This window comes from Neopelma chrysocephalum, unplaced genomic scaffold (assembly GCF_003984885.1).
Source record: "Neopelma chrysocephalum unplaced genomic scaffold, ASM398488v2 Primary Assembly neopelma1_24, whole genome shotgun sequence".
Classification (NCBI taxonomy): domain Eukaryota; kingdom Metazoa; phylum Chordata; class Aves; order Passeriformes; family Pipridae; genus Neopelma; species Neopelma chrysocephalum.
This window is the reverse complement of record NW_020897693.1, coordinates 1,424,241-1,436,470: the sequence shown is the minus strand read 5'-3', so window position 1 is coordinate 1,436,470 and position 12,230 is coordinate 1,424,241. Positions and strand designations below refer to the sequence as shown.

Here is a 12,230-nt window from a genome sequence, read left to right as displayed (position 1 = left end):
TTGTGATAATAAAGACCAGAAACTGTGATTACAAATAAACCAACCTTTTCCAGAGATTCACTCTGCAAATCTTCTAAACTACTTGACTTCTTTTTCTGTGGAACCCTTAAAAAAGTGACAGGGGAAAAAAGCAGCAGTTAATACAACATAGTATGTTTGTATATGCCACAGGTGCCTCCTATGACAGCTGTACAGATCACACTTTGTTACATTTGCAAGTAACAAATAATTCAGAATCGAGAGATTATTTTTAGTCTAAAAATCGCAGTATTAGAAACTGCAGTAGATGAAGTCAGGAACAGCAACAAGACATCCTGTGATCAGCAACGAAAGGCAACAAGGCCCAGTGTGCAGCTTTAAACCTTGTACCTGCACATGACTTTTTAGAAGCTCTTAACAAGCAAAAGTATAGGGCAATAACTCTCTGTGAGCAATGTGGACACATTAAGGGATTTTAAAAAGGAAAAATGTTTCACATTTCAAAGTTACTCATTCTTACCTATTTATGATTTCCAAAGATTCTTCTTGTGGAGAGGTCAAATTAGTCGAAGATACTGGAATGCTTCCACTTTAAATACAAATAAATATCACAGCTTTAAGTGCTGCAGTACATGTATCTTCTGATATATAAAAGTGCTGATTTATTCATGTAATTCAAACCTTACAGAACTAAGCATTGCAAACCTCCCTGGCAAACGCTGCTTTCACAAGTACCCAGAAGTACAGCAAAGCCAAGAACAGTCAAGACAAGATACCAACAGTTAAACAGTCCAAATAATACAGATTTAGGACAACCCACATGAAACACGAGAGAGAAAGGTCTTGCCTGATTTCCATAGCTTTGTGTGGCACTGGAGGGAGCACAGCTTGTGACAATTCTCCTGAAGAGGCCTTTGGAAAAGACAAGAGTTTCGAGCCTGTAATTCTGGTGTCTGATGCTGAATCTACCATGCCCACACCAAGAAGTACAAAAATTCAGCCAGGGCTAAACCCTCATCTACATTACTACAGAGAAGCCAACACCAAAAAAATCATATAAACAGCAGAACTCGCTTCTAAAAACATCTTTACTAAGTACCTCTGTTTTCAGTAATTCTCCTTGAGAATTATTCAAAAGATTCCACTTCCTTAAAGTTATCTCAACTTCCTCTTCACTGCCACCAGAGACAGAAGAGCCTGTAAGCATTAAAAAGTAGAAGTAGAAAGGGAGAGAAACAGGCAAAAAAGTGACATTTAGGCCCATATCAGACAGCCTAAATTCTTCAGTCTCTAAATTCCCCTTCAGTCTTTCTTTGTAATTTACCACCCTCTCTGCTCCCCACCCCTCCTTTGGGCTCTGATTTACCAGCAAAATGATTTATATTAGAGCAATGAATTTATCACTTTCAGTTGCATGCTTTGCTCTGCTGTGAGCAGCTGAGCTGCTCATCAGGCACCTTCTGAACCACTTGTAATTCATAGTTTGATGTTCTGGGCCGAGCTGAAGTTGGTACCATTTTCTTAGTCACCACGGATCACAGTGTGGACAATCTCACCGTACCCTGTAGGTCCTACACAGGCTTGTGGTACCAACTCAATAATCCAGAGCACCATGGATTGTTCATGTGCACAAGTGGCCTCCAAAATCATGTTCCACAGGGGGATAGTGCACTCGGATCTTCAGATCTGTGCAACCAGGATGTGGCCAGGGACAGCGGACAAAAGCTACAATCACACCTTTTTTAATGAACATTAAGAGAGAGATTTACTTGACTCCTGTGTGTTAAATACAAGTTTCCATTCTGCCACAGAAGGCCTGAAAATATCGTGTTTGTTAACGTGATGATATGCGCTGAACAAAACTGTCCTTTCAGAAGGTCAAGTTTCCCAGACTAGATTCAGTACTGGAAAGTATGGTGGCAGCTTAAAATGAGATTCTGCACTCTGCTTCCTGCAGTGTAACTGAGAAATAGGACAAAGATCTTTCTGTAGATTTTAAAGTAAAATATATAAATATTGTGTACACCAAAGCAGACGTGGGTTTTCAGTTGTTCCTTCCAAAAAGAACTTGCCTAGTCAGCTGTCAGGATTTTTATTTAGTGGAAGGGAAGGGCAACAGAACTTACTAGATTTATTGCAACTCCTTTTAGCAAAACAGAATAAAAGTCCTCCTAACAGTATCAAATTGCACCTGAGATCAGCTTTCCTTTTATGAATGCCATATAAAAAACATGACATCAAACATTACCACTAGCTCTCTGGCAGCTGAGCATTACTGCCATTCCTGAATTGAACTGTGGTGTAGGAAATCTGAATATAGGATGTATTTAATCAATTAATGTTCATGAAGGTCTCCTGGTATCATTTCACACTGTAAAAACTGGCTACTCATAACATAATGATCACAGGAAACACCACATAAACTTAATACCTATCTGTATACCTTATTCATCTCCTACAGATGAATTAGTTTAAATCACATAATGTCATTTAAATTTTGAGTAATAGACTTTTGAGAGGGATATAATGCCTTTTTTGTACTGCCCACAGCATAGGGAACAAAAAGGCAAACTCCACAATAACAGGTAATAACACAAGTCTGATCAAGGCATACTGTGGTTCTCTCTGTATCTGAAAAAGTATATATTTACTCTCATGATACAAAGACGTGCATAATAAAATATATATTACTACATACATATATTTAAGAGGACAGCAAACAGCAGTTGTAGCACATGCAGTTTTTAAAAGACCTGATATCAGGAAATAATTCACAAAACATTTTACCATGAGCTGCAATCATGATGTCTTTGACCCTCCTGTACTGGCTTAGCAACAGCGTCAGCTCCTCTATTCGACGGTCCTGCGAAAAACATTAAACAAGATCACAGTTAAAATCCTACATTTTTAACATGCAGAAACGCTGTGCTACGTTTCTGTGATTTTCACGAAAGCAGGATCAAGTCTCTCCCATGCCTTGTAAGGAATGTTTCTTGGCCTTTATTCGTTGTATTTGCTAGATGGCGTGAAATTATGGATGTAAGGAAACAAGAGGAGCTTTACGTTACTAGTAAATTAGTTATTTAGAGAAGCATAATTTGGAAATCTGCTTTCACTCCTAAGAGTGATGGCAATATTCTGGAGTTGAACCTCAATTGCCTGAAGTGGGCAGTGTTTTACCATACCTGTCATCATAAAGTGAATCACGTCTATGTTTTGTATAGTTTAACCATCTAGTCATGCTCTTTAATCTTGTGTGTAGGATGTTCTCCATTCTGACAGCTGCACTTTCTCCAGTTTTGAACACACCTGTTTGAAGTCAGGCAGTCAAACCCCCACAGGACCAAAGAAATGAGGCCTTGTGAATGTCTGATGCATTTTCTGACTCCACTCTTTCTCCAGTACCTAATGCTTTCCTATTACGTGCAGAAAGCATCTTGATCCACGTATTCAGGGAGGGCACTTGCCTTTTGCACTCTCACAGTTTGTCCTGTTTCTTTAACCCCAGTTCTAAACCATTCCTCTGTGATAATCCTGCCCAGTGCTGTGACTACAAGAGCACTGAATACAAACCCAAGCAAGACTAAAGAACTAGTTTTCACAAGCAGGTGTCAGGAAAGCCCCGGAAACAAAGAAGTGGGCACTGGAAAAAGAAAAATTTCCAAGGAAGTCGACAAGTATTTAAGGAATTATCTGACACCGAGCTGCTGCCTTGCCACAACTGTGTCAGTGTCAGAGGTACTTCAATTAAAATCTGCTCTGGCACATGTATGCTACATTACAGCCACAGCAGATACCCACCAAGGTGGAGGAGTAACTGCACAGAAACCAGATCTTTACCACTTTACAAAACAGCAGATGATGCTGATCCTCCCCTCACCCTCAGCAAAGTATAACATGAGGAAAAGGAGGCCTAAACCAAATACCCCGTTATCCCAACCATGGATGGAAGCAGCAGGTTCCTATTCATAGCAAAGACCTGAGAGTAACATACCCAGTTTTAAAAAACCAGAAATACGTGCACCACTTACTACCAACTTAGTGCAGCACTTTCTGTCCTAAGTGACACAGGGAATACTTAAAAGTTATCCCAAAAGCTATTCTGAGGTCCTTTCCCTCAGGAAGAATACTTTATTTTGCAATATTATTGAAGGTGACAGTTCTGCATGAAACACTGAAGAAGCTGTGGGTCAACCATCAGTCCACTAGTTTAAATGCTACAGTTTTCAAGGAAATCACCCGCCTTCCTCTGTGAGTACATCCAGATATTAGGACATAAGCAACAATATTTTGTGTTCCCTTCATATACAAAAAGACCTTAGAATAATTTTGTCAAGAGATAACAACATGTCTTTTATTTTCCAGATATAAATTTTGGCTTTTTTAGGCATTTTTGAGAACTAAATATTGTTATGAGCCACATTAATGTTCTCCAGAATCAATGTTGCCCTGTCCAGATCACCCACTTACTAAAGGAAGATTTTAGGGATGCTAATTATTGTTTATTTGATTGTAGAGGAGAGTGTCACCATAAAGGAAAATCTTATGGCTTGATTTATTATCATAAAAACTACAATCTGCTGAAGAATGAATCCCCCATTTAAATAGATTTAATTCCACTCCTTCTCCTTTAGTGCCCTTTTTTTTCCCCCCTTCCTCTTATTTATTTACATCCTGTTCCCTTTCTCCCCAAATCTGAGTCTGCATCAGAGGCCACTTTGACTTCCTTTTAATATTACAATCTAAATTGGGTTTAGATGCACTTTGGGTTAGGTTGGAAGATAAAGACCTGCCAGAGAGAAGCAAACCTTAGGGATCTTTTCAGTAGCAGAAAACAGGAGATTTTGCTCATTACAGCCTTGGCTTTGTCCTCCCCTCTGGAATCTAATGAGCCTCCCAAATTCTGCAGCCAGGTTAGCAAAGTCAGCCACACTTTCTCTTTAAACATCAGTCTTCTGTCACAACCTCATAGGATAATACAAACATCCTGACAACACCACTCTTACAGAAAGTGTGTTTTCAGAACGTTTCAGAGATTCAAACCCACAATTTCATCCTTACTGTGTAGAATGAGGATTTTTTTTCTCACCTTTTCTTCATTTGCAGCCAATAACGATTCCATTCCTATCTTCAGTCGCTGAACTTCTTGATCTAAAAATGTTTTTAAAATGTTATAAGAAAAAACCCACTTGCTATATTTAGTGTAAATATATATTTTGTGATACTCTCCCTATGTTCTTATAACTAACCTAAGCCATATCAATGGCAGGGCCAATGCACTATTAAACTACATTTAACTTGGAATTTTTCAAAAGCTGAACTGTTTAAAGCATTGCACAACACAAACATCCTGGTTTTTGCTCATAAAAGGCTACATAATACCACTTTAAACTATGAAAGTAAAGCACTGAAAAAACCCTGAAACATTGAAGCTCATTTTGCAAAAGATTAGAGTGTGTTTGCTGTTATATACTTAAGGAAATAATTTTAAGTGGGACTGAAAATGAGTTATATTGTGTCTGAGAAAAATATGTGGCCGCTTATGAGAAGTAGTTCAAGGACATTCATGGAACTTGGAAATGAAAAATAACAAAAAATTGGTTTGATAGAAGGAAAATCTGTAGAATATTTTTTCTTAAACATTTCAGTATGAATAACTAGATTAAAATCTACATCATGAACTAATACAGAATTGCCTCACACACAATTTAGTGTTACCTGATAAAAGCTATTCAGGAATGTTATAGTCAAATCAATCAAAACACACCCTCTGAAAATGTATGAGGTTGTAAAAGCTGAACCAAATCTTTCATTTCTTTTCTAGACACTATTCCTAGCAAGTCCTCCAGTACCAACCAATACAGAATCAAGTGTAAGTGATGGAGACAGAACCTGAAATAGTTCATCTGTTGTAACTACCACTCCAGGGATTCATGCTTTGACATTAAACCAGACCCACTTGTTCACAAAAGACTATGAAAACAGATATGTCAGACGTGAGAGAGGGGAAAGAAAATCAATATTGCTAAAGACATCTGTAAATAAAAAAAAAGTTTTACAAGTAAATGTTGAACATACAATGCCATGGCCAAACTACTTGCAAAAGCTGTAATTAGTTTTTATTGCAGTGATTCTGGAAAATGCATACCTCTCAATGATTAAGTTTTAGGACATGTAAATGAACCTTGCAGACTTAATTACACAGGGCATGCACAGGCACAGCCAAATCAAAAACTAAAGTCAGCAGGCAGTGGGCAAGCAATTGAAAGACTTTTAAAAAATCACGGTCCTGCTAATTTCTCATTATAAATATTAGACTTCAAAGAGGACTGGTGTCAAGGCAGTTTTAGGCACAGTAAAGGAAACTTTACTTACAATATTTTTTTAACAACATCAAATATGGAGACACTTATTCAGACTTTTTCTTTTTAATTTACTGCACTGATTTAAGACAAAAATCCTTCCCCTCCAAGGAAGAAGACCTTCAGTTAGAGCCATCTTCCCAGATATTACGTGGGGTTTACACATGTGCAAACAGAAAGAGGTAAAGGTTAAGCTTTGGCTCTGTTAAACTTGACATCTTCCCTTTGAAGTCCAACGATCTGATTCGTGAACCTCTGACTTTTACTTCTGAAGTGAAATCTTACTGAACAGGGCAAGTAGCTGTCTGCTTGCTGCAAGCAATGAAAGCAGTGTCTCATGTATATTACAATTAGACAGCCAAATCTAAACAAACATTGAATTACTGGTGCAGAATGCATCCGAGTTATAATTGGTGTGAAAAGAACAGTGAGGTAAAGCCAAAAGTGAATTGCAAGGCTTACGTTTTTCTTTTAGCCTCCTCCTATAAACTTCCTCTACGATGGGAAATGGTGAGAGTCAAATAAAGTATGTAGAAAAAGCACATATTAGATAAATTTTGCAATTTACTTAGAATATGCATTCTAGCATACTACAAGTACATCGACATTATTTTACAACTTTGAGAAAACCACCCAAAAATCTGATAAATCAGTAATTTTTTTTTTTTGCAGAAGAATTATTACTGTTTCCATTCCAATACAATCTAAGTGCTTTCCCTGAACACAGTCCAAAGAAGGGTTTGGTTCTTCTGTCACTGAAGTCAAGGACAGTTTCACCCACCTTCAGCGTGAACAGAACAGACACACTACTAGAAGTTGAATGATGCTGAGCTCTTGATTTATTGTCAAGACCACTACCTTTCCTTTGAAATACCATAAATTATTTGGGAGCCTCATAGGAAACAACATTCTATTAGTAGAAGAGTTCCTCTACAAACCACTGCTGTTAGACAAATTAACCTTCTAGTTAGACATGCAGTTCTCTACATGCACAAGCTCTGCAGTTGAGTGAAATCAGCACAAGTATATGTTAAGTCCCCTCCTTGGAATAAATAACAGGAGACTCTGGGTAAGCCCTGAGAAAGATGTAGCACAGCACCTGAAATTTCACATCTCAACCAGGGCAGCCTTCAGAAGCGTTAGTTAACACCCACAGAAGAAGTTAGTGCAGCTCAGCTGATGCACTGTGGTAAACTACACGCAAATATTCCTGCCTGGAAAAGTGTCAGTGCTGCAGAAGAACAAGGTCACTAAAACCACATTCTCATGGCCCAGCAAGGGACAGAGGCCCCAGGGAGTCAACATTTCGGAGAACTATGACATGACTGGTTGAGACCAAAGGCTAAACAAACTGGTTTATTTGCCATTGTCCTGTATGAACAGTGCAGTCTTAAAACAGAAACCTGCAATATCACAGAATCCTAGAACAGCCCAGGCTGGAAGGGACACTTAAAGTCCATCTGGTCCAACCTTTCATGGGACAGGGACCCTAAAAGAGACATACTTCTGAAGAAAGGAATCAATGACTCTGTTCTGGGATCTTTGGACATTTAAACATTATGCTTAGCTACTACTGTGACTTTTTTTTTTCCTTAAAAAATAGAAACTGTAAGATTTCTCAAAGAAATTTTCCAGGCATACACAAGAAATAAATTCCTATTGAACTACAGTGATGCTTTACAATTATAAATAAAATACCAACAGAAAAAGTTTCAGTGCCTTGAGGATACTTATTTCAATTTGTGCTGCTTCTAGATTGGAATAGAATTTCACACATTAAAGGCCTCAACTGTACACACAATGAATTTACACCATTTTCCCTCCCAAAAGTCCATTCTTGTATCTCCTTGTATTCCTTTGAATAAATCCTCAGCCAAGCTGCTACCGAAGTGAAGCTAAAGTACAGTTTTGGATTTTTAATATTGTTTCCTCTCCTCTTACCTCTTTCTGCCACTTCGCTGTATGACGAGGTCCTAGAGAGCTGACTTTGCAGGCGTTCTATCTCTGCATCTTTGAGAGCTAACTGTTCTTGAAGCTGGGCTATCTCGGCCTGAAAGAGAGCACAACAAAATCAGAATAACATCAGCACCAATCCTCTGTGACTCTTTCCTATGAACTAGAAGATATCCAAGTATAACACTTCGATTGATATCTGTTACCAACTCAAAACATTTCATAAACACTGTAACAACTATACATATTTATGGAGCATTATCCTATTCCTATTACAGAAATTCCTTTGCAATTAGCTCTTGGAGAAGACAGACTCAGGAAAAGGTACCATTTTCAAGGATTCATGTAGGTAAAGAAACTCTGGGAAGTTCTCAATGCTACAATCCTGGTCATATAATAATAATAATGCCCATTATAGGCCAACTCCTGAGCTTTGCATTAAGACTACTAAAAGATAAAAAAAGCATTTTGAAACAGATACTGTTTTTTGGTTTTTAATCCTAGTTACTACTTATTAGGATAACTGAGAATCTATTAATTCTGAGCCGCCTTCTCAGCAGGATAACAAAACTGTTCTTCCTCACAACAGCAAACAGGCTAAGAAGGAAAGCATGGCCTGGAAAACAACCACATACATGCAACAAAATACCAGTGTTCATTTACATTTACTGCAATTTGTGCTGCCATTAGACTGGGACAGAAAAAAATCACACATTAAAGACCTCAACAATACAGAGGGAGAAGAATTCTGTGATAGTCCAGCTTGAAATACAGCAACTCTCATCTCTTTTCCCTATTTATGAGAAATACTGCCAACAGCATACTTTACTAAGTCAGCAGTTTGTTAAGATTTTCTTCAGAGGCCTTAAACCCTCCATTTATCAACATTCTGAATTTACCCAGCAAAAGCATACCAAACCTTCTTGCAGTTAAAGAATAAAAAAGGGGGGAAAAAAGGAAGAAAAAAAGGAAAGAACAATGTCAAAAAAAAAATCACTAATGTGACTAGTTTCTCAAAATACTACAATAAAGCAGGAAAAAATGCAAAACACCAAACAACATTATTTAAATAGGGAAAAACATGGACTAATTAACAGACAAACTTATTTTCACCAGGAAGCAAGTGTCTGGATTGCAGGACAACATCACCACTCTGCCTAAAATTCCACGTGGAGTAGAAGAATCTGCCTCGTTGCATCTCTGAAGGGCTCCTACAATTCCCAGTGACTAATATGCTTTTTATATCTAGTAATGGAAATATTCCAATTTCTCATCTAAGAAGCTGGAACAACAGGAAGACAAAAGATTGCAGACCTCCTAATACCAGATTTGGATGTGCCTCCCCAGTCTATTTGATCTTTTAAATGTCCTCTTTTCCTTTAATGTCTCATTCCTGTCCTCTCTACGATTATTTTTCTGTTTCCTTTCTCTTTCCTTGTACTTTTCTTCCTTTCTAGTCCTGCATCTTCTCTCACTCAATGAGTTTTTTGATTCTTCTTTCTTATTTTCAATCTGCTCCTACACTTTCCATAATCTCTATCTGTCTTGGCAGCTGGCCACACACTGCTTGAGAAAATATTTTCCCAAAGACTCTTCATATCCACCACGTCAGAGAAAACATTTTCATGGATAGAAGAGCTATTATTTTAATAGGAAAAAAAGTCACAACAGCAACATTTCATTATTCATCCAAGAATTCTCAAAAGAAAGAAATGCTTATACAAATAGTAGCTGTTTGTCATGTCTGGATCAAGCTATCAAGTATTAAAAAGAAAACTCAGTTTAATAATTTGAAATGTTTCTCCAAGATCCAACCACAACTCAATTCATATGAACAGGGATTATAGGATTACAGGAATGAAAAGAGATGAGGTTATAGCACCAAAGTGCACCTCAACAAGGAAAAATACTAAGGTGCTTTTTAATCTAGTGGAAAAGGGCTAAAAATTCAAGCTAGAAATAACAGTGAGAATGTTCAACTAGAAAAATTAATTACTGGGGAAAATGATGAAATGTTTCAAATGTTGAGCTTCTCCAGATTACGATCCAAATGCTTTCCAGGATTTAAGGTCAACAGAAGGGTAAGGCAGCCATGCACTTTGATATACACAGAGTCAAAGCAGATGATCTAATGGTGTATTTTGGGCTTAATGTCTATGAAAATAAATTCCATAGTAAGCAAACACCCAACAAACTTTGCATGTCTCTTCTCTTCAGGCTGGAAAGAATATTCCACAGAGGCTTGTCACCATTACACAAATGAAAGAAAGAAAACCTTCAAAGAGGTCTTTACTCAGAACAGATCTTTGTAAGTCAAAATGCCTTTCTTGGTTTCTTAAAATAAGAATTACAAAAAGGTAGGAGACTGGAAATTGTACTGGAAGGAGCAAAAGGCACAAAAAAACCCCCTACAAAACCTTCAAGCCAAAATACTTATTCCAAAAATGCTTAGAGAAAACTTGACTTTCTAGTAGACCCTGACACAAGGTAAATGTAAGGACAGTAAATACTGATAGAAGTGGAGCACATCCCTTTCCAGCTGAAATAAGTCTGTTTTTAGAAAATGCTTATTCTGCTTACTTTAGTTGCTTTTAATTTCCACTCGTATTGATTTCTTTCATTTTCCAGTTCTTCCACTTTAATTTTGAGGTGCCTAAGTTCCTGTAGCAAACCCTGCAAAGGAAGAACAGCAGCTAAAAGTAAGATTTCTCTGGCAGATGTGAATTCTTCATAGTCCTGAATTAAAGATCATGCATGAAACACACAGTAAATGGACACTGAACCACCACACTAAAAACTGTGACCAGTCTAAGAAGTTGTCCCTTAAATGTCCCTTCTCCCTTTCCTTTATATCTTATTGCTCATTCTGAAGGACAATATTATTAAATCCTTGATGGAGCTCTGACAAGACAAAAAGTCTTAAAATGAACTGAGGAAAAGAAAAATTTGGAGGCAACCCAATTTTGGAATTCCTGTGTAGTATATACATTAAACATACACATTAATATCCCGGATTACATTCAAATTTATTTTGAATTACTCCCAGATTTGACTCTCAGATTATTTCTCCAATCTGCAGCTTGTCCTGTAGCGTAATAGTCCATTCAGCAGTTCTGCACAGAGGCAAGCTCAGAAACAACAGCCCTATTTTCAAAATAGGTGATATACCAAAAATAGTTATTTTTGTAATATAAACCTATAAGAGAAATTAGTGAAAAACTCCCTCACAATATAAGCAGATTACTTATAAAATTAGTTCTGGTGATTCAAATTTTAAGCAACTAAATTTTAAAGGCAACTAAAGCAATCTGATTTAAAAACAAATATTAAAATGGTCTTTTCCAGGCATACCAGTGTCATTCCACCTTCAGTGAATTTAAGCTGTATATGCAAAGTAGCTTTTGTTTTGACATGTGACACATTTTGATCAAATACAACCAGGATCTGTCATGTAAATTCAACAATGCTTTTCTGGTAACTGCTAAAGTCAGGGATTTAAAAAAAAAGGTGTTGAATTTGCTCTTTTAAAAGTACAAGCAGATTATTTTTACTATGGCGCTTTTAATTCACTTTGACATTATCATTAGGAAAAGAAAGGATACATGTCAGATAGACTTAGCTGAAGCTATTTTATACCTGTGTTAAGCTTTTAAGATATTCAGGATTCAATAATCTGTGTTCAGAGGACTGGTGAGGGTGCACCATCAAGCAAACTACCAAACCATGCTGGCATGCTGCGTATCAGACAAATCTCAACCCAAAAACCCCAAAAAAACCCCCCAAACCACACAAGCACTACAGACTTACAAGTAAAATGGAAACTAAAAAAAAAACCTGAAAGGGGTGATTGGGTCTTACAGGTATCTGTGTTTTAGTAGACATTCATCAACGGTGACCAAATTTGTCCCAATAATCAGGGGTGGGATTTTTTTTTTC

At 37.3% G+C, this 12,230-nt stretch overlaps 1 protein-coding gene across 1 annotated transcript in view; it reads right to left on the bottom strand.

Annotated features, from left to right (window-relative positions):
• PPFIBP2 (PPFIA binding protein 2) overlaps positions 1 to 12,230 on the bottom strand; it is an 86,307-nt gene that overhangs the window by 14,358 nt on the left and 59,719 nt on the right. The window contains exons 8-16 of the mRNA XM_027699441.1: positions 10,875 to 10,967; positions 8,283 to 8,391; positions 6,804 to 6,836; positions 5,069 to 5,130; positions 2,767 to 2,842; positions 1,079 to 1,176; positions 827 to 891; positions 500 to 568; positions 45 to 105 (exon numbers count right to left, since the gene is read on the bottom strand). Of these exons, the coding sequence (XP_027555242.1) occupies positions 45 to 105; positions 500 to 568; positions 827 to 891; positions 1,079 to 1,176; positions 2,767 to 2,842; positions 5,069 to 5,130; positions 6,804 to 6,836; positions 8,283 to 8,391; positions 10,875 to 10,967 (666 nt within the window). The remainder of the gene's footprint in view (positions 1 to 44; positions 106 to 499; positions 569 to 826; positions 892 to 1,078; positions 1,177 to 2,766; positions 2,843 to 5,068; positions 5,131 to 6,803; positions 6,837 to 8,282; positions 8,392 to 10,874; positions 10,968 to 12,230) is intronic.